Source organism: Centroberyx gerrardi, chromosome 14, assembly GCF_048128805.1.
Source record: "Centroberyx gerrardi isolate f3 chromosome 14, fCenGer3.hap1.cur.20231027, whole genome shotgun sequence".
In the NCBI taxonomy this organism is placed as follows: domain Eukaryota; kingdom Metazoa; phylum Chordata; class Actinopteri; order Beryciformes; family Berycidae; genus Centroberyx; species Centroberyx gerrardi.
The window spans coordinates 16,381,193-16,404,469 of record NC_136010.1 but is presented as its reverse complement, the minus strand read 5'-3'; the positions used below and the strand labels follow the sequence as shown (position 1 = coordinate 16,404,469).

Genomic DNA, 23,277 nt, shown 5'->3' with positions numbered 1-23,277 from the left:
TTCACATTTCACATTATTCACAAGTATTTTTTATGTAAGACCAATGCAAATGTTGAAGAAAAGCTCCAGAAATCTGGTCAAATGCATTCATTGCAATCCTTTATGTTTCTTTTATACATCACACTACGTTATATTTTCTTTTAATAGTCGTTTTGTGTTAGTTTGTATTAGTTCTGTGTTATCCCTGTTAGAGCTGGGTCTGCTGGAATACTTTATGCTCCACCAGCTACTAGGCAGAAATAAATCCTGTTTCTGAGTGGACTCAAATGACTGTACAGTATCTAACCCAACATCCTCTCCATATTCTGGAGAAGCAGAAACTTTTTATGAGACTGCACTAACACATGCCATACACTGATAACTCAGATAAGCAGTTCTCTGCACAACACATTTGTCAAACTGTTTGTATGGGAAACTGTTGCATTGTCATGGAAGGGAGGTTTTGTTATTTCAGCATTGTTTTTCCAACAACCAACCATTTTTATTGGGCTATTGTACATATTCTCTATCCAGTTTACCTTCGGCCAAATTTCCATGTGCAATCAAATGTAAAGCATGGCTTGCATCCCCTGCAGTGCCAAAAGAGTAGGCATGGAAAAATGTACATTAGGCAGGTGATCAAATTAAAGCAGACAAGCGGTTAACTTAAAACATGTGTTTTCAGAATAACTGTGAATATAATCCGAAAATAATTACACATTGATTGTTACCAAGCTGAATGGCAGACAGCACTATAAAGATATCATTAACCTCTTTTCTCATTTCACAGGCTAAAAGACGCCAATTCTTTCTCATCTGGAATAAAATTCTAAATCTAGTATTCTTAAGAGAAGTATTGCTTCAACAATTGACTTGAAATCCTTCATTCTTTTCTTTCTATGCAAAATGAACATTCGAAAGCTGACGTTTCTATGTTGGATGATACTGTGCCTGGACATCTGTCTAAGCCAAAAAGACTGCACAGGCGTGGATTGTCCTGTTCTGCAGAATTGCATCGAAGAGGTTGTGGAGAGGGGCGCCTGCTGTGCCACCTGTGCACAAAGGGGATGCACCTGTGAGGGTTACCAGTACTACGACTGTGTCAACGCCGGCTTCCGGAAGGGGAAAGTCCCAGAGGGAGAATCTTACTTTGTGGATTTCGGAAGCACAGAATGCTCTTGTCCGCAGGGAGGAGGGAAGATCAGCTGCCGTTTTATTCCGTGCCCTGAAATTCCGCCCAACTGCATTGATGTTTTACAACCTGAAGATGGGTGTCCGCAATGTGGGCGAATTGGCTGTATCCATGGCAACAAGAAGTATGAGGCGGGACACTCCTTTCAGATGGATCCGTGCCAGGTTTGTCACTGTCCTAATGATGGTGGAAGCTTGATGTGTTCACCTATCCCTGGCTGTGACAGACGCAGTGTTAATAAGCCCATGTTGGTCACTACTACTGAGAACAACAACCCTTTGAGAGACATCAGCCGCCTGCATGACAGCAGACAGACAAATCCTTTGGAACCCTTCTCCAAGTTGGCACAAGGCAACACTCTACCACTGTATAAGCAGGACCCACCCAGCTTTGGCACAGAGGATTATGACTATACGCTGGCAGAACCTACATCTTCCACTTCCCGGGATCTGGCCCAACCACTGGAATCTACTACAGTACCACCAACTTACCCGGAGTCAAGCTCCGCTTCCTTCAGCCTCCATGATGACAGGAGGCATGAGCTGAGAGAGAAGCAGAAAAAACATCATCAAGACAGGAGAGGCAGGGCTGAGGTCCAGCTTAACACGGATCAGACCGCTGCCAGGGCTCAGAAAGAAACATCAGCATCATCAGCGGATATAACCACACAGACAGTGAGCACAGAGAACCACAGGCCCCAACATGAAGCTGGTGAGAGGACTATCAGACGTCACAGTGACAGGGACAGAGTGGTGCAGGACACATTAAGAGACATAGCGCACACTGCCCGTGCTGATAAGGGGGTTAGACATGCTGGCCATCACAAACACAGTCAGAGTGGCCACACGGGGAGTCGTGGTGGGCCCCACTCCCTGGGCCATAAGGGACAAGAAACGGTCCCAGTGGAGCACAGGCAGCCTCTGGGTAAAGAGGAGCAGAGCTCGTACCCCACAGTCCAGTTCAGTCCCACCAGCAGAGCTCCAGTCAGGCTGAGCGAGGAGGGAGCGCAGCCCAGGAGACAGCCCCAAACCCTCTACAACTACCAGCCCCACCAGGCCGAGGGAGACTCTGAAGGTATGTGGCATGTTTTAAAGTGCTTTTATGATGAAGAGCATCAGCATACTTCAATTGCCTTTCATTCATTTAAATCCAAACAATTCAAATCCACATTCCTATTTCTGCCCACAATGTTATGAAAAATGTTTATGGAGCGATGGAAACCTGCTGAATTGAAAGAAATCAATGCAGTAGCAATCGCATGCTTTGATTTACTCAATGCCTACATCTAAATGCATCACCCTGTGATGGTTTATAGCCAGGTGATGACAGTATCAGGTTGTTACTTTGTCATAAGACAGCTTCCTCTTCCTCCTCTCACATCCTGTCTTTTGACGAGGAATTCATAATCACTCTATACAAGCTGGCAGTGGTCCAGGAAAAACAATTGTTCATGGAAAGTCTGTTTTCCCTAGATAGCATTTATCTATCTTGCTCTGATGATGAATAGGGACTGTACTTGGTATGTATTCAATGCCCCGTTCATGTTGAGAGAGCACTGCATTTATTTGTCCAGTAGTTTGTAAATAGCAAATTGTAGTAAGTCTGGAGCCATATTCCTATTACTCCTCAAATAACTATATGTCCTATAAGAGCAGCTGAAATTACAATTTTTCCTCCCTGCTTTGGGCCGGTGACCATTCCGGGCCTGTGTTCCTACCTGTATCCTTCATGTGACTATCAGCATGTTCTTGGATATATCAGCCCCCTTCAGGGCATAGACCAATCTATTGCAGGCACTGAGATAGAAAACAGATGATGAAGTGATTACAAGGATGTCTGAAAGATGAGTTACAGTGCATTGGAAAGTATGAGAAAAACACCATCTCTCACTCCAAAGCTAGCTACCCCTATATAATAATTTGAACTCTATATCATCCCGTATAGTACAAACTTTTGTTGCATTAGCTCTAATTAAGAATGTAATGCGGCTCCAAATATGCTGATGAATTGTCTTGTGAAAATAGAGCCTCCTGCCAAGCAAAGCCTAATCAGATCATATTTCTACATACTTAATGGCTTTATGGCGCAAGGTAATCACACTGTATTATAGGACTTCCCTAAGAAGTCTGTGAATTAAATTGTGAATGAGTGAAATGTATTAATCTTGTCATTTCATCCACATAGCCACTTCAGTAACTGAATTACTGAAGAAATCGTGTCAGTATTCTGAGACTTTGCTCTTATTAGTGGGTGTTGTGCTACAAACGGTAATCTTGAGATGTTCCCACCCCATGTCTAGTTAACCTGCTTTACTACACTATGACTTTTGTTGAGACCTGTCAGGATTTTTCTTTCCTTTCAGCACCTGGCCTCCATAGGAATGTATAGTATGTATGCATCCATGAGATGTCTCTATAGGAGGGAACACCAGTGGTACCTGTCAGGTTCGTCCCATAGCATAAAGTTAGACAATATAGGTTACGGGCTGACTGTTTGTTGCCGTTTGCCATTCACACATTTTGTTACAGAAAGCTATAGGCCTAGTTCAAGTCTAGGTGAAATGTGAAACTGAATGCCTGTGAGCCCACACACACACACACTGCTATGTATTCAGTGTAAGACAGATGTCCTGAACTTTTTTTCTTCCCTGTGCATAAGTGCATTAGGATAATGTCCAACTATTCAGTTGTAAATTACAGCTTTATGGTGGGCTGACAGAGAGTTTGCGTCGACCCTTACTGTACTTAAGTCTGCCCACCTCAAAGTCACTGTGTATATCTCCTGGGCTGAGGAGCTTGATGTAGCTGTTCTGGCTACTCTCCCAGTCTTTAGGGCCAAATGACATTGCTGGGTTCATTGGTGAAGGTCGCTGGGCTAAGGGAAGATTTCCAGAACAATGACATGTTAAAGCACAGACAGGAAGGCCAGCTGATAAGGTCCTTGAGTAATGCCTGTTATCAATGCCATTAGGAGAGGATGCCAAAGCCATTTGGAGCAGAAAAGAGAAAGCATGCATTACAAAAACACGACTATTTCTCACTAAACATAAATGGGCTTCCTTTGCAGTGGAACACAGCCCAAGGTAAATGTTATTTTCTTTCAGTCAATAACTCCCCCTCATTTGCCTTCTCTCCCTCCACCAGAAGCAGTGTGTACTGAGGGGGGGATGGGATTGTTTAGGCTTTCTGATGCTGGGCTGGACCTGGTATAGGATTTCTTGGGGGTTGTACCTGTGAGCGGCATAATACCCATGTGATGAATGAGACCACTGTTGTGGCTTGATTGCCAGACGCTACTCACTGTTCCCTCATGAGCCCGTGTGATTACCCGTCTCCCATGAGGCTGCTGGGTTCCCAATCCTCCCAGTAATCACCCCATCTGAGGCACACCTTCACACATGCTCAGTCGACTTCAATACTTGCTCCACCAAGAGGGAACCATTATGTTTCCAGTTTAAACTAAACTAACCTAGGAGAATGTTAGGCATGGAGAAAAGTTGATAAAGCACATGGCTCAAGCCTAGAAATCATTTGAAAACATGAGGTGAGGTGGAATTACTGAAGTAGGACTTGTTTTCATCAACAGCACTGTCACAACATGCTGCATATGGGAGTGGGCTGAACAGATGTATAATTTTAGTCAGGATGAAAAGGAGGGTGAATTCCAGAGCTGGCCATGTGAGAGTTCATTCCTACTGTGCCATTACTGTGAAGATCAGTTTGATCCATCTGGTTAATCTAGGGTGCCTTCCAGGTCATTTCCAGGATTTGTGGCATATCTCACTTCTACAACATGTCCTTACTGAAGACCGCCAACTGATCCACATGTCACCCGTGCTTATAAATAAAAAATATATATCAACTCCAGATGCAGGAAACCAGCCATAAACAAGGCCTACAGTATAACTAGAGAGATTGGTAATAAATAACAACAGAATAGTGCAACGGCATGCAGCTGTTTTCAGACATACCAGCAGTCACCCATGTTTTTTACTACAAAATATGAAATATACTCCTTATATGAAATCCTTTATATCTTTTTATGCTTTGTTGATATCATGATTTCTAATGTAGAAAATAGTTACTTCTAATGAAACTTTGGCAACTTGAAAACCACCAATTAGGTGGTATTATTCCTTGGGACTCAGCGTTATTTTCGTCCAAAATCTGGATTTGGACGGATTTCCTGTGCAAAAGAATGAGTGAGTTTCCTGTGTTCTGGCCTGAGAACACACCTTGGAATATATTAGACATAATAAAGCAACGGGAAACGGGTCCACACACAAATTACAGGAGTGTGGAGGGTATTTAGTTCCGGATGTGCAGTGAAATACATTTGACCAATTTACTGTACGCTGCAAAGGGGTCTCTAATGTTGATTCAGCATAGCAGAATATTCACAAAATAACAGTGTACAGTCATGGGTGTGTGTGTGTGTGTGTGTGTGTGTGTGCTCGTGTGTGTCAAGGACAAGTTCGGCACCTGTTGGAAACACAACCTGTAAGTCACAAGCAAATGTCACTCCTTCAGCAATGCACCATTAGTGTGATGTGCTGTCAGTGTGTATTCTGGTGCTTTATACTGGTTATCTAACCACAGGGAGATGTAATTGGATTGGAGTTACTGTGTGAAACCGTCAAAGAGTGAGGCTCCCATCAACTAACTACAACCTCAGTCAAGAGTTTGTGAAGATGGATCACATATGTCCATCTGCTCACACTCAATCTCAGGGAGATTAAGAGAATAGCTGTCAATAATTGAAACACGATTCAGGCGTTGTGAAAATGAAGTCATGGTGATAGGAGGAGAGCCCTCCCTGTTATGTCACGGCCAGCTGCTGTTGGACATGATGATGTGTTTCAGAAGACATGAGATCTCTGCTCTTCACGTTGAAGGTGAGAAGAACATTGTGACACTCCCTCCCATGCTTGACACACACATGCAGATACGCACACACACAGACTTTCTTTCTTTACCCTCTCTCTCTCTCGCTCCCTCTCTCTCGTTCCCTCTCACACGCACACAAAAACACACAAATGCTTTTATGCATTTGACATCAATCATCTGACATGTCCAACCACACTTGTTTTCAGAGTTTGCGGGTTGGGGACCCTCGACATGCTGTTACTCATGTCTCTCTCCCCTCCTCTCTCCAGCCCACCTGTATTGTAAATCACTGCCATGTCCACAGAGGCAAAGACACACGAGCCTTGATTAGTGGCAGCCCACCGCTTTATGACACCACCGAGACATGTTGAGAGTTGCCCTTTTTTGTTGTTGGTCTAGCTTCATATTTTCAGGGAGGGTGATGTCACTAGTTTTGGATTTGGGCTAGAGCAATGCGTCTGGTGTTAATGCTAGTGTGATAGACAGATATAATGACAGGCCTAGAAAGGAGAGATGCTCCTCAACCACCTATCGAATAGCTCTGAATCTCCCCTGTGTGATAAATCACCACAGCTAATTATTACACAGCTGAGTCGAACAAGTTTGCTATTCATTCTTAATTAGAAGGCCTGTCAAAGAGACAGGGAGAGACTGCGGGTCAGGCAGGCTCAGATATGGTTCAGCTAAGACAGTTTATCATTGTTTTCATGTACAGTAGCTATTTTGATGAAACTCAATCTTCTTCTAAAGAGAAGTCGTTATTGTTTCATCGTTTGTAAAAAATTATCTTGGAATGTATTTTAACTCTGTATACATCCTTCTGGATGGACACATGGAGCAGATTTGGGTAATGTTCATGATGAGTGAGCTGATTCCACCTGGAGAAAATGAATAGGAGGCAAAAGAATGAGGATGAATAATTATGTTCTCTGTCTTTTAATATACATTCACTCAGGTTCAAAGAGACTTGTTAGTCTGTGGGGCTGGGACAGATAGTTATGCATCAAAGAGTCATTGTGTCTTTTAAGCTTTAGATTTTCTCATTTCTAAACCTATAAATTATGCACACAGTGCGGCAGTCGCTTGCTCTGTTCTGAGTAATTGCCTCTGTGTTGTTATGTATAGGTAAGTCAAGGAGAGGGATATTTTAACAAAAACAAAGGAGATGTAAATCACACACTGTAGGAAAAGTGGAAATTAAAATGTTATAATGACCTCAGGGAAGTCTGTGCTCAGCTCCATCCATCTGGAATTGCAGAAAGATTTCCGCTTGGCATCGTGTCTTTCCTCTCTGCCACCTCCAGACTCACTTTGTTAAGTCAGGGGCTAAACTTTTATCAAGCAATGCTATGACAGACCAATTAAAGTTTTCAAAGGGTTGCGAATAATATTTTTTTCAGTCTGTTGGTTCAGTACCACAGCTGGAAAGGCTACAAACATTTGTACTTAATAAAACTCTTGTATGTATCTATCTGTATGTTTATTAAGTGTAAGAATAACAATAATAGTGATACTATCACTCCATTTTGACAAAGCAGTGGTTCTCAGCCTTTTCAATACAGTTGCACACCTAGCAAGACACAAATTTGGAAGGCACACCTAATTATTAATTGGTCAGAAAAGCCAAATAATGGCCAGTGTAATCACACAAATCAATGATGAATCAACAATGAATATCAATGAACAAGCTGCTTTAACTTTGAGGGAGTTAAGTATGATCATAGGCCAGTTTCATTAGATTTTGATTAGAATAAAAAATAATGTCATATTTTGTTTGCCGGTAATAATCTTTACATTTAAGTAAAATTTTGAGTCATACAACTCAGCTGTGTGCTTCGACACACGGGAGAAGCACCACAAGAGACACCCATTTGTATATTGTAACATTCCATGGTAAGGAATTTGTGTTAGATCCACCCTAACACAGATTTGTCTTACTGTATGGTGTGACTGACTGGGAAGACATAAAGGTCACGAGTTGTGTCGAGTGCCGGAGCCACAAATCAAAGCTGGAATGCACTGACCTGTTGTTGGAGCAACAAGTATATTTTCCTGTAAACCAGATAATGTGTTTTTGCTCCGTCTGCTCCCTGACCTAGTTAAGAATGAAGTGCTAATGTGTTACTCTTGCCTCTACTCCAGCTCTGATTAGCCAGGATGTAAAAAAAAAAAAAACTGGATGAATTTACGCTGAAGGTAATTTTATAGAGACTTGGGTTTCATAGTTCTCCCTGCCAATGAGACAGAGAGCAGAGTCAGGGAGTCTGAAAAGAAAAAAACTCAATTTGTTCCCTATGCTATTCAATGTGTAGTCACCAAAATACGCTTTGAGCTAAGTCCATTTCTAAGAGACAAGTGCCCCAGTCAAGCTGAGATTCAGTTACACTTTAAATATGCTGTAATTCCTCCTTTGATGTAACTGTCAGACCTTGTATTTCAATGTTCCTGTCTACTCTACAGAAGCCCAGTGATGGGATTCTGTGATGCCGAGTGTTATTCATGCTGTTGCACTTAAATTCGCATTGTAATCATAATTTCATGTGGTTCTGCTGAAACAGTGGCTGCACTGAGCTGGATAAATCTGGATCTGGGTGTTTGTGTTTCACTACAGTGTCTGCCAAGGAGCTGGTGAAGGTCTGCTGTGAGACAGGAGCGAAATGGGCCACAGCTAATGGTCACTGCGACAACATGGAGCCCCCCAGAAAAGATAGGCAATCCATCTGTTGGTAAGGCCATCATTAAGTTCCCATCCCCATCATTTAACTTAATTCTTATAATTAAACCCAACACACTGTACTGTAAGTCATCGTTAATTGTACAAGCGACAAGAATATAAAGGAGGCTTTAGTAGTGACTTTATTAAAGTGTTCAACAGTTTGTCTTGAGACATACTGACAAAAGTGATGTTCATATTGTATTATTATGAGTGTTTTCTAGCAAGATCAGACATGTTTCCGTTCAACATTCATTGGAACCACCGGAACAGCGAATGGTCTTCAGGGCTTTGGCTGGGAAATGATTAAGATTTCAATTTCCAAAACAGAAGTGCTTTCTCTTTCAACGTCTAATTAAATTTCAAAGGAAAGTTGAAAACACAGTTCAGTCAGCTCTATAGCAGCACCAGTGGGAGGAACAGGCAACCTGCTCGCTGCTGCTCTACGGCCACAGTTGCAGTCCAAACTCTTCTGCACTCTATTCTCCTGTGTGCTTTTCTCTGCCAGGACTGCCCAGAAACAGTGCTGTTTGGGTTCCCTGAAAGAAGGTCGGTGTTTGGCCGGTGTTAAAGCAGCCAGAGAAGGAACTGTGTGTGAAGAGGACGCCAGCGATAAATGTGGAACCGACTCCTACAAGGCTAGTATCCGTGACCAGATACCATGACAGGGGCCAAACAGAGTCTACTGGGTGCTCAGCTCCTTTGAAGTCCAAATTAACGGCAGAGTTAATTTCAAATTAAACCTAATACTGTCCTTAAATTAACAGTTCACAATTGCATTAGTCACAGTAGAATTGAACAAAATGTGTGGATGAGACTGGCCTTTAGCCATTATAAAGTCTCCCTGCAGTTTCAGAGCAGCCTTAGTCTAGATCTCTCCAGTGAGGATTGCCGCTGTGGTGCCAATTTCCTCTGTTATTCAATTACCTTATTTAATTTAGACAGAATGCTTTAGGGCCAAGTAAGACTAAAGGTTCCCACAGTTTTATACGTTTTGCCATCTTGAAAAGACACCACAGTACTTGGAGATGTCAGATGTGACTTGTTTGGGCTTCCTGGAATTTTGGAAACATGGATGGATATTTGACGTGACTAGAATAGTAGCAGAGCTAGATTATGGTGTGTTATGGGGGTCAGTGAGGATCAAGTCATGGTGAGAGTGGAATTGGAGCAAATCAGTCCAGATTTCCACAGCCATTCATTTCCCAGCTGACCTGTGCGTTGGAGGACTTCGCCTACTCGCCTCCTCAGAGCCCCTGAGCAGCATGGGGCCATTATCGACTCAAGGCCAGAGTAAAGCCGTTAAATATTGGCTTTCACCACTTCTCTGCAGACCTCCTATAAATTTAGTAATATTACACCACTTCACAACCACGATACATCACAATGGTCATTATTTCAGTTTTATATTTCGCCATGCCCCTATATATTCTCCACAGCATCTTGCTGAGAGCAACAGGGAGACAGAGAGTGAGAGGCTGGAAGCGAGGGAAGAGTTGCTCTAAATTCAGACAAAATTCAGAACTATCATAATTCAAAATAAATAAACCTCCCATATGGACCACAGTGCACAGTGCTTTTCATAAACTGGGTTTTGGAAATGTTTTTCCAAGCACAGCGGCTTCTCTAATGAGCCACATGATCCCTTACATTACAATACATTATGGCCCAGTATGCAGTATGTGTCGAGTTAAGACTGTGATGTCTGACCTGCAGGAGTGCTGTGGCTGCTGCTCTCTGGGGCTGCAGTACCGCAGTGAAGGACAGCGCTGCGAAGCCCACCAGTACCTGGGCCACCACTGCAGACACATCTTCCTCACCTGCTGCGAGGGGGAGGAAGGGGTGGAGGGGGAGCGAGGCGGCTGGCGCACCGTCAAAGAGAGGCCCCTTCTAGACTCCACCGCCCTGCCAAAGAAAGGTATTGTCAACAAACGCACACACAAATACACAAACCTGCAATGCTAATGCACCGAAATGCTTTATGCACTCCGCTGCCGTGCCAGGACGCTACACACACACACACACACACACACACTCTGCTGAACTTCCAAGGGGGGGACAATGTAATACACACCACTGCACTGCCAGAGAAAAGTACTGATTTACACAAAAGAGAATCCGTTTACTTTACCCTCGCTGATAAAGGGAAGCATTGTAGTGAGGCCCCCCAACTCTGCTGAAAAATGGTGCACCTCATTGGCCTGCCAGAGCAAAGTACAATACCCCAGTTCACCCATCTCACTCTAAGAGATCTAGTGCCTGCCTGCCTGGCATTGCATTAAATTTCAAAGGCTTATTTAGATCCTGCTCCAGTAAACCACTCTGTGCTTTTAGTATCTTTGTACTGATTTGGTTTGGCAGCTCAGAACTGAAAAAAAAAAAAAAAGAAGTACTCCATATCAGTGTGGCCCGTTGACACTGTGTGTGACAATAAAATTGCTGTCTATCATCCATGGGATTTTATACTGAGGCATTTAAAAGTTATTTTCCATTAGGAAATTCATAAAATCATTTTACAATTGTTATACAGTTATTTCAAATCCATTTTATGTTTTACTGCCCTTGGTACGATGACCTTTGGCACGTTCTATTCAGTAAAATCCCAAATGAATCCAGAAGCCTTTTGGTTGAATGATGAAGGCAGGTTGCAATTTATGTTCAGAGCTAAGATATATGAGTGTGCTCATTTCTTAATTGAAGCATGGAATAGAAGGAAAAGTGTACTGTATGTTTAAGTGAAGTATCACTTCTTTTTGTTGATCTTAGTTTGGATATTTGCTACATGCTGATCTGTATTACTCTTCTTTTAAGATCTTGTCTGGCTGCTCACCAGAATGGGTGTATGACACTATAACAAAAATCAATCAATCATTTAAAAGATTATACATTGATATTATTTTATATTGGTGACAATGACAACACTCCATGTCCTGTAGTGTCTGACAGCCCGTTCCCTAAAGAGGCCTTCTCCATCGGTGAGGAGCAGGATGCGGAGAATGCAGTGGAGGGTCCTGTTGAGGTGGAGGACATGGATGAGTGCCTGGTGTATCAGGGAAACATCTGCCAGCACAGGTGTATCAACACACCGGGCTCGTTCAGGTGTGAGTGCTTCCCTGGATACATGCTGCAAGAGGACGGCCTCTCTTGTGCCCAAGGTATAGTAAAGACCACCAGTCCTGTAGTCTGTTTGTGTTGTCAATGCACTTTACGATGTACAGTTAATGTACAATACCCGGGAAAGCATCTCTCAGCCGTTTGATCCCTCCAACATGATTTACACTTCACATTCCCTGGCAGGAAGACCCCATTTGTCGTTATTTGTCTACACATTCACAGTGTATTATTTCCCTGCTGTGTATCAGAGTTCCTTCCTGCCTGCAAGCCCTGATACTGTCTAATAATAGTTATCCTAATCACACACTAGCATTCATTTCCTGGACTGACAGAGATGCTCTCCTCATCCCATCAATCTACCGTCGTCAAAAGGCCTTTCAGCTGAAGAAACACACATTTTCACTCTATTTGAAAACCATTCTATACACCACTGAAAACTGAAGGTCTGCTCAGAGGAAGAGGTGTAATGAGAAGTATTTTATTTTATTAGGAAGTGCTGTATAACTTTGCTGCAGTCTACCAGACCTTAATCAACAGTGGCTTTCACCAACACAAGCCTGTCTCAACAGGATACTAATGTCAGAGCTCTTTTTACCAAATTACAGTGAGGGATGAGGCTCACTAATAAAACCAAATGTTTGTCTGCAGGCGATGTTTTTTCCTGTCTCACCTTCACCCCTTTTGCAACTTTCATCTGTGGCTGCCTAGCCTCATATCACTGGATGAAAACGCAGGCATTGCACAAGGTTTAAGCCACTAACTAAGACCGAAGTAGAGGAGGAGGTGAAATCCTTGATTACAGTGTAATTAGTCTCTCCTGTGATGGGTTCATTCATGTTTCCGCAGAGACGGTGGATGAGGAGAACAGGCTGAAGGAGGATGACAGAGTGGCGGTGGAGCCCACCACACCCGCTCCTCCGCCCCCCACCCAGCCCCCTGTCCCACTCAACCCCTGTGAAGGTTCGACACATGTGGCTTTATGAAGGGAGTGGGAAACTCTAGACCTGGCAGACCACAATTAGCACTTTCATTCATCCTTACATCTTAATCAGAGAGTGGAACGAGCATCTCGAGGTAGCCAATTATGCTCCGAAGAGAAGCCAGCGCGGATAGATTGACATGCCGTTATTTCTTTTCAAACCGTGCCATTTTCCTGGAATGTAATTGTGCTGCAAATGTCACACACAAGCGGCCAGATGGTATCAAAGGTTAGCTTGTTTCCAGCATTAACCACTCATTCTCATGAGGTCCTCATATCGTGATGTGTGCAGGGTCACATTCTGTTGTTCTTGTTTGGTTTCCATAACACCAGGGTGGGGTTGCATCACTGTGGGCCAAACTGTAGGAAACACAATCCGATCAGGTCAGGGGATCAACCTGGAAAGAGGAAATGAGCAAAAGGCGATACAGTCAATTGTGTTTATCTCTCACACGCAGGGCTTGAGACCTCTCCCCCCTGTCATATGTCACCCAAAATACTGTTCTGGAGTAGAGGTATATTGTGTTTGACTCAAGTTGACCATCAATCTGTTCAGGAAACAGCCCCTGTAGCCAACAGTGCACCCCGGTGGGCGGAAGGCCACAATGCTCCTGTTTCCCGGGATTCTCTCTGATGGCTGATGGGCAGTCCTGTGAAGGTGAGGAACTGAAACATAGTTATATTGCTGAAAACATTTTTTTTAATACATTACATCAACGCAGGATGTGAAAATCTTGCACAAGCATAGTAGAGAAAAATAGCTTACAGTTTCAGCCCTCATTTGAGTTTTCTGCTGAAGCCAGAAGAGTTTTGTTCTGGTCTAGGAGAGATTCCTGGCGAGAATGTCTGTCACTTGTTCTCTCTCTCTCTCTCTTCGGTGCCTCTAGATCTGCTGAGGAGATACAGCTCTAATCCCCTTTACTCTCAGTAACACAGTCTGATACAGGAAAAAAAAAAACAGGAGTTCAACAGTTCTTTTCACAGAGAACTCCTGAACTGAGCCTCCACCAGAGGATTATGTCAACTATCCTTGCAATCTCACACTGTAGTTTACCAACTGCATACCATATATGCCCATTGGTTCCGTGACATAGCCTACAGAATGGGATTGGACAGTGTTTTTTGTTTATCATGGAACGGATCAGCTCCCCCTCCATGTGTCTGAGCTGTCTCACTGGGGACATAACTCTGAGTTAAGCCGTAACCGCTGCTCTGCTGCCTGCTTGACAGTAGTGAGCTATGGCATTGACACAGAGAGTGGCGCAGTGTGTTGACAAATTTCTCATTGTGTGGGTGTTATACCCAGTGGCCTTGCCCCTAATCCCTCTCCCTGTAGAGGGTGCGACCTGTCTCTTTAATCTGGCTGCCACTGTGTTACACCGGCTATTACACAGAGACCAGGGCTCAGCTGTTGGTATTTTTCTTCCTTTCTTTCTCTCCTTTTTCTGAACCTATTGGTCCTGCTTCTTCACCTTTGATTCTCAGTCTTTTTGCCTGACACTGTCTCTCTTTTATTCTCTTTTTCAACATCCAGACATAAATGAGTGTTTGTCCACACATGCCTGCCAGCTGAATGAGCGCTGTCTGAACACTGCAGGGAGTTACATGTGTCAGAGGCAGATCATCTGTCCCCTGGGATACCAAATCAACAACGACATGTGTGAAGGTACAGTACAAGGCCCTATCTGCACTAGGCAGCACCACAGCATTCACTCCCACCCACAATTACTAAGGTGTAAATACTAGCAACAGAACAGCTGTATTACTGAATGCTCACAATCAGAGGAAAGCACATTGTTCAGATGAACAATCAAATTTGCCACCCTTGAGAGTCAGTATTGCCAATGAGACATTTTTTTTTAATTCTTCACGTCCAGTGATTATGTAATTTCACAAGTGAGCACACACACAAGAGAGCATAATAAGAAATATTACTCCGGAGAGTCATCGCCACAGTATTTGCTTGCTGTTCGCTCTTCAGTATGAGGAGCTGACTGACTTGTCTTTGTGTAGGTGGAGCCCAACTTTCAGACCCAGTAGGAAACCTCCCAATACGTCTCATTATTTCCATGCACCATAGATTGGGCCCGTGAAGAGGTCTCATTCATGAAGCAGCAGCAGTGTTCAGGAAGAAGGACCTCTAAGATGAGTGTTGGATGTGCTTTAAGTGCTGTTTACCGCTGCAGTCAAATGGGTTTCTGTGGGCTCAGGCCGAGGAAATTCAGTTAATCTGCAGCTGCTTGTGAACTTAAAGAATGTTCAATCAGACAAAATGAGCATTTAACGATGAAGTACGTTTAACGATAAGCCTGCAAACAGCTGCCACCTCAGGCATTCAGCACAAGTAGGGAATAAAAAGCATCTTTGTTATGTGTTACCTATTCCCTATTCATGGCTTACTTAGGGACTGAAGCTCCCCTCTTGCATCCTCTCACAAATGAAGCAAATTCCCTGCACAGGGAGAAACCGAATTCCCTTCCCTTCCCTTCATAAACAGAGTGACTCTCTTAAGACCAGGAATGAATTGTCTCTCTATGCATAGCGGCTCACTGTCTTCCTTACCCAATTTCTTAGAGAATCTCTAAACTGAACTCTCTGACCTTTCCGGGCTCCTTGGGCCAGCTCTCCCTCTGATTTGTCAGGAGCCAATTACGTTCCCATTGCTTTGACTAGGAGTGAGGTCGCTGCCAATCTCTCACACATTTATCCTGCTCCCCCTGCTTCTCTCTCTGTCTCCGTCTGTCTCAGGCTGTCAGGGCTCACTCAGCTCTGGCCGACTCTGCCAGGCTTGTGTCAGGAGCAAGATGCTCAATCACTATCTGCTGTTTAGAGACCTACCCCGTATCCGCAGGGCTGCCAGAGCTGCTTTAGGGCGCTATACTGTGATTACAGCGGTGGAATCATGCAAGCCTGCACATAAGCATAACAAACTCATGCATTTATGTACACACACACACACACACACATGCACGACAAGTTGTTTTTATTTGAGATTCTGATTTCCCTGCAGTGTTGGGTCGTGATATGGCAGCAGATGTGGCAGAGTGATTGACAGGAAGTAGATCCCCTAATAGACAGGTGGTGGAGGACTCCAGGGGAATATACCACAATGTTCTGTGACACACACACACACACATACTTCATGGGGGGGATTAATACATTTCACTGCCTTCTGCCGGCTTGACTCATTGGAGGTATTCATCTAGTTGAAATAATAAGCTGTGGGCCATTCTGCTGTAATATGTTATAATGAGAGTGATTGGTGTAGGAAATATTCCTTAGGATAGCCTTGAAGTTGGAATATAAATGTTTTACTGTTGATTAATCTCTGGAGTATTGCCACGGAGAGCTTTATGATAGATGCACAGTGGTTCAGGTGAGTTGTGTAATCAGCCATTTAACCACAGTGCCATCCAGTGGTGAAATGAGGCATTACATGTATTGTGGATAACGCAACTTCCAGAGTATCCACTGGTTATGTGAATCAAGTAGATTAACAGACTGAAACTAATAATACATGATTTATACTTTATTTTGTAATAATTCCTCCAGTCCTCATTCTCTCATCCGTTCATCTTTCTTCCTCCACAGATATTAACGAGTGTGTGCAGGGGAGCCATAACTGTGGGCTCGGCTTTGACTGTGTGAACACCGAGGGCTCGTTCAGGTGCAACCCCAAACCTCGCTGTCCCGCGGGCTTTACCCAGCACACAGAGGGCAAGTGTATAGGTGAGAGAAACTACATGCTCACTGAGATAATTAATGTCAATGTTAATCTCTAGCGCAGCGCTGTGTTAGTGCAGTGGTGTAAAATCATGTGCCGTGGAGGGCCAAGAGTATGCAGGTTTTCATTCCAACCAATCACTACACTGGATAATTTCACGAAACAGCTACTTGCTCTCTGGTTGAAGCTAATTCATTAGAGTTAAATCTTACATAACAAACACAGACTAAAAACCAGCCTTTTTCAATTAGCAGTCAATATCCTTTTCATAAAGATGTATTCTGTTAGACATTCCCAGCCTTGGTCCCATACACAGATGAGTGAAACCTAGCTGGTGACACAGCAGTGAATTTCCCTGCAGGTGAATCACGGTCCGTGGACGCCACACAGGTGAATCAGCAGGGCTGCAGTGACAGAGGGGTTAAATGCCACACAGGCGGGAGATCAGAGAGGCTGCTGTTCAGGGCTGCAGAGGGGCGGATGAAAGCCAATCCTCTGTCCTCCTCCAGTACAAACTGATGCTGTGGAATTAGCCCCCAGGGGCAGGAACTGGGGCATGTCGAGGCAGCCGCCGCCACTGTAAAAGAAGTGTAAAAGACGAGCTCTGGGAAATGGGGAAAATGGAGAAATTCTCACATTCGCACATAAATCGCACAACAAAGTTATCCAGGGGAATGCAAGTGTGTGATGTCTGCATTGCTTTGATTTCACAGTGTGGCTAAAGAGCTGCCCTCGTTTCCCTCTTTCCCTCTCTCTGCCCTGCCTTTGGGTCTTCCTGCGTCTTCTCCCTGTGGGTATCCTTCATCTCTCTCTCTCTCTCTCTCTCTCTCTCTCTCTCTCTCTCTCTCCCTCTCCCTCTCCCTCTCAGACATTGATGAGTGTGGCAGTGTGGCCCAGCCCTGTAGTCCAGGATTTAACTGCATCAACACAGTGGGATCCTACACTTGCCAGCGGAAGATCATAATGTGTAGCCGGGGCTATCATGCCAGTCCTGATGGATCCAGCTGTATTGGTAAGATTTATAGTGTTACATGAAAAACCTGTATCCAGATATGATGTACAGACTTCAAGACATTATCAACAGAAGTAAAAGTGGGTAAACTTTGATCTCCAGTCAGTGACCAAGATATTTTGCTCACATATACATACAAAAAAATGATAATACTTTCAGAATGGTACTACTTTATGTTTTGTTTTTATTAAACAAACCATAATTCCATTGTAATTTCAACCAACTGATATTATTTTCTAGAGTATATACTGTGCGCCTACTTTATTTTATAACTGGTTATAATGAAGCAAGGATTGTAGAAATATTATAGAACCACATACCAAAGCGGAGGTGGTCAATAAGTGAAGAGCTGGACTGTTGTGATACACGACAAGTTGTTATGTTCATAACTGATGCTATTTGAATTTGCAAACAGCAATGTAAAGTGTTTGTAATTGGGTGTGATGATTGTTTCTCCGCCCCTTCTCCACCCCTGTGTGTCCTGCAGATGTGGACGAGTGTCAGAGCAATCTGCATCGATGTGGAGAGGGCCAGCTGTGCCACAACCTGCCCGGCTCCTACCGCTGTGACTGCCAGACCGGCTACCAGTATGACACATTCAAGAGGATGTGTTCAGGTACGTTCGGCATCATGCACAGCACAAGAAGAAGTACGCAATCAAAGTGTTAAAAGGAAAAGGAACCTTTTTTTTTTAAAGTTTGCAACATTTTGTTTCTACCTTCATCTGTCCTCTCAGTTTCCGGCTCATTCTGTTCTCTCCCTCCCTCCCACACTCTCTCTCTCTCTCTCTCTCTCTCTTGCACCACAACCACCCCTCTTCTTCCTCCTGTTTGATATTCTGTGGTGGGAGAGCTGCTGCTGTTTCCCAGGCTTTGCTGCCGCAGCCTTACCTTAGCTCCTGCAGTAGCCACCGAGCTATCGAGCACGTTTCCTGCGGCGGAGGACCGTACTCTGCCCCTGCTGCTGCTCCTTCTGTTTCTGATTCACTCTGTTGTGACTCTTATAATAATGGACTCTTCTCAAGTGTTTAGACTATCAGCAGGCAGCTGGTCCCCTCACGCCACACTCTCGTTGACATGCACACAAACACGCACAGGCATGCACACAGACACAGACGCAGACATGTAGGGAAACAAACTCACACACGCTTGGTTGCACACACGCACTCGCGTACACGCGTGCAAACACACACACCCAATACACACCTAACCGCACACGCTTCCCAGAGGTGTGACACCGCTCCTTCCTCTCCCTCGCAGATGTGAATGAGTGCTGGCGCTACCCAGGCCGCCTGTGTGCCCAGACCTGTGAGAACACCCCGGGCTCCTATGAATGCTCTTGTACCGTTGGCTTCCGCTTATCCAGCGATGGCAAGAACTGTGAAGGTGTGTGTTTATGTCTGCCTGTGTGGGTATGAGAGTGTATGTGCATCCATGTGTGCATTTGTGCATTAGTGCATTTGGGTGTGTGTCTATCTGTGTGTTTGTGGGTCCATGCTCGCGTTTGTGTTTGTGTGTGTGTGTGTGTGTGTGTGTGTGTGTGTAGCCTATGCCCCCAGCAGAACAAAGCACTCTCCTAGACTGTGCTGATACTAAAGCATGTTGGTGGATAGCGAGGTGTATCATGCCATGTCTTCAAGGACAAAACAGTAAAAGCATAATTGGATTATTAACATCATCTTGTTTATATGTGGGGATCAAAACATTGGAAACCCTTTGATCAAGGTGCATTGTGACAGTAATGAGCCCTAACCTCTAATCTCCAGATGTGAATGAGTGTTTGGCCAGCCCATGCAGTCAGGAGTGTGCCAACATCTACGGTTCCTACCAGTGCTACTGCAGACAGGGCTACTACCTCAGGGAGGACGGGCACACCTGTGAAGGTGTGGCACACTCGATTACACATAATCACTATTTATTACATGCTTATGTTGAGACTCATTACATTTTTAATACGTTCATTACATGTTTACGGCCCAATTTCACGTGATTTACCTCCCTTGTCACCCAGACATCGATGAGTGTTCCAAGACCATCGGCCATCTGTGCACCTATAAGTGTGTAAACGTTCCCGGCAGTTACCAGTGTGCCTGTCCTGAGTACGGCTATACCATGTCCCCCAACGGACGCTCCTGTCGAGGTACACACACTCATTTGAGTTTACATGGGATGTTTCATTGTTGAACATCCACAAATTTACTCATAGCTTTTTACAGAACCACACAAGGTCAATTTGTCTGTACGATACCACAGCCCTATATTGTGGAACAGTTTACCAAACCAAGCTCATCTGAAATCACATAGGAATGTGCAATACAATTATTGACTGATTATTGGCTCCAGTATATCCTATTCATCCAATCCTATTCATATTCATCCATCTTTGACTTCAGTGTATTCTATTTAATCTGCTACAATGCACATTGTGTCTCCCCTTCTGTTTAGATGACCAGAGGAACTGTTTTTACAATGTTAATATTTCTCCTAAGGGGGTTTAACACTATAAGAGTTTTTTCATCCTCTCCTGCACTTATGTTTTCTGCTGCTTTTGGAAAATGTATGTCTTTTAATTGTGCTAATAAATAAAATAAAATGTAAAAAATTGTAGAGAGTTCTGCTCATCACCAGATGATCGTGCCTCTGCTCTTATTGCCCCCATTTAACTCAACATACAGTATAATGGCTGTGCTTAAATAATTATAATTGGTCGTTTTACAGTGGCTCAGTAATTACAGCCTGTAAAACTGTATTTGGCTTGAAGTTAATTGAAGCTAATTTGAAATCTTTATTTGAGCAATTTTTTCTGACATGTTTCAGTAATGAGGCTTTTACTCACAACTCAGTTGTCTTGTCTTGTTCTCTCTCCACTCGGTAAACCAGCCTCTGTGTACTGTATGAACTGTGATTTGGGTTTCAGATATTGATGAGTGCGCCACAGGGGCCCACAACTGCTCTCTAGCTGAGACTTGCTACAACATCCAAGGAGGCTACCGCTGCCTTGCTTTCAACTGTCCACAGAACTACCGCAAAGTATCTGACACGTAAGTTATAGCATCAATTTACTGCCCTGATAAAAACTTTCATAACGCTTCATTGTTCAATTATGTTTTTCTGATAGATATGGATATGGGGCTGGCTAAAGCTATTTAACATCAAACTTCTTATCAAGGAAGAGGAAGCAAGAGGATAAATGATACTCTGATGAGAGAGACTTGTAAATTAGAGATGGCAACTGTTATTACAGCAGAATGGTTCAACTGTTGGGGAACCTGCTTGTACTTCTTGAGATATTTGACTCAAACTTCTCACTACAGATGCAGCGTCAACTGTTTTCATAGCATTACAAAGCATATACTGTATATATATATTTTTTATCTTGAATGATTTTCTCTGAACGTCTCGGACCTTGCCCCTCTCTCCCCCCCTGTAGGCGCTGTGAGAGGATCACCTGTCCCAACTACCTGGACTGTCAAAACTCTCCTCTGAGAATCACCTACTACTACCTCAGCTTCCAGTCCAACATCGTCATCCCTGCCCAGATCTTCCGCATCGGACCCTCGCCTGCCTACTCCGGAGACAACGTCATCGTCAGCATCACCCAGGGCAATGAGGAAAACTACTTCAGTACGCGGAAGCTGAACGCCTACACAGGCGCCGTGTACCTGCACCGGCAGGTTGCTGATCCCAGGGACTTCTTAATTGACGTGGAGATGAAGCTGTGGAGACAGGGGACGTTTACCACTTTCCAGGCCAGGATCTATGTCTTCATCACAGCCAACTCACTCTAACAGAGAGGAGCCACTCTGTGGACACTATGGACCTTAATATAACTCACGAGGACTGATGAAATCACTATTTAACAGTGTCATAAAATTTAACATAACACACTGCTGTAAGAGTAGTGAAATATTCAGAAAGAAATTGTGCCAGTTGCATGTCAATTTCCACGTTTATGCTGGCGTCGCATTAAAACCTTGTAATTCCAAATTTTTCCATTTTCTCACTCACATTCAAAACAGATTCTATATTTTCCAAAATGCATTGATGTAATTCTGAAAATGAGAACTCTTAAATCCTGAAAAGCTTACATGTTGGAGATACAAGGTTTGCGATATGTTACTTCAGTCCAGCAGAAAATGAAAATGTTGCCATTGTTTTGACTATTCTAAGTGGATCAATATGTGATAACAGTGATAACAGGCAACCTCTAGCTTCTGTCCAGCCCTCTCTATTTTTATACTGATATTCTGGTATCCTAGTATTCTGCTCATATCATCCTGTTATCCTATTACGATGTCTAACTTGACAACACAGTGGTGAGAGCAGAAGAAATTGTAAGAGTTTCCATTACAGTGCCTGAACAACTATTTCTCTTTTCTATTACCCTGAGCTGCTGTTCTTGAAGTATTTTTTACCACTAATTTAATATCCCCCTATATGACGTATATTTGTATCTCTGTAATCAGACACAGTATGAAAGGATGTATCATATTTTTTTCGGCTGCATTCATAAGCGGCAACATATTTTTAGTAAAATATAAAAAAAAAAAAAAACACACCAATCTGGATTTGTGTGTATTGGCTTACTGTATTATCTTACTGTATTACAGATAAATTGTATTTATTAAGAGGAAAATGATGGTATGGAGGAGAAGAGAGTAAATGACTGTGCTGTGTTGGTGTTTTATAATCATTCTTCAGTCATTTTGGGTTGGCAAACGTGTTTTATCATACACAGAACATATTCTTGAATTCTTCTTTATACACTGTATATAGAGAGCGTACTCTTCAGTGAGGCGGTTGAAGTATATGAACCCTTCATGTCAGGGCATGTCACACAGTAAATATACATGCCTATTTACATACCTGTTCACACCTTGCTAGTGAGCTCACCGTGAGCATGAGCGTCATCTATCAACACACACCAATTTGACGCACGCACGTTTTATGATAGCTAATGAGAGCAATGATCGTGTAATGTTTGATATCTGAAATAAAAGATTACAGCCTTCTTTTTTTGTGCAGCTCCATGTAGGCTCTACATACAGTAAAACCCCATGTAGGTTGTAGCACTGAAAGAGTTACACTCCCACCTACAGGATGCACACAGTCCTGCACCTCTGATATTTGACTTTATAGTCCAAAGCGACAGAAGCCTCTTATACAACAGGACAACAGTCTTAAAAGTACATCACACAGTACATCATGCATCCTGCAATCCTTATCCTTCCATATAAGGGAATGACTGCAGAATTCACATTGATTCTATAGAATTCTGAATTAATTTAATCAAAAAGTGAAAACTTTACAAAAGGGAGGAGATAAGATACCTTCCTTTTTTTTTAATAAGCCGTAGTTTAAGCTGAGGTCATCTTCTGCCCCAGCCCAGAGTTCTGAGAACCTCCTGGACCCGCTGTAATCTTCGGAAAGGGTGTGAGTGTCTCTCTGACAGCTGTATTAATGCATATTGCACATCCAAACAGAGCCGCTCGCCAGTTTTCTGTTCTCTGAGATGAGTTATACTGTCAAAGGTCATTTCAACAAAAGAGACTCAACTGCTTTCTGTCATTGTCTAATTTTAGTCCCCGACTCTTTGCTTGGCACACAGAGTGAATATAATAATAAACCTGTGCTACACACACTGAGAAGATAACAGCTGATTAGTGCAAGTCCCAGGAG

General features: G+C 43.4%; 1 protein-coding gene across 1 annotated transcript; it reads left to right on the top strand.

Annotated features, from left to right (window-relative positions):
• Positions 1-885: 885 nt before the first annotated feature.
• Positions 886-22,609, top strand: LOC139931156 (fibulin-2-like). The gene is made up of 16 exons (XM_071924588.2): positions 886-2,245; positions 8,669-8,783; positions 9,279-9,408; positions 10,487-10,688; positions 11,707-11,925; positions 12,731-12,844; positions 13,420-13,521; positions 14,398-14,529; positions 16,455-16,592; positions 17,456-17,599; positions 18,087-18,215; positions 18,859-18,984; positions 19,365-19,481; positions 19,610-19,738; positions 20,516-20,639; positions 21,029-22,609. The coding sequence occupies exons 1-16, from the start codon at positions 886-888 to the stop codon at positions 21,384-21,386; spliced, it is 3,639 nt and encodes a 1,212-aa protein (XP_071780689.1). The 3' UTR covers positions 21,387-22,609.
• Positions 22,610-23,277: the final 668 nt, after the last annotated feature.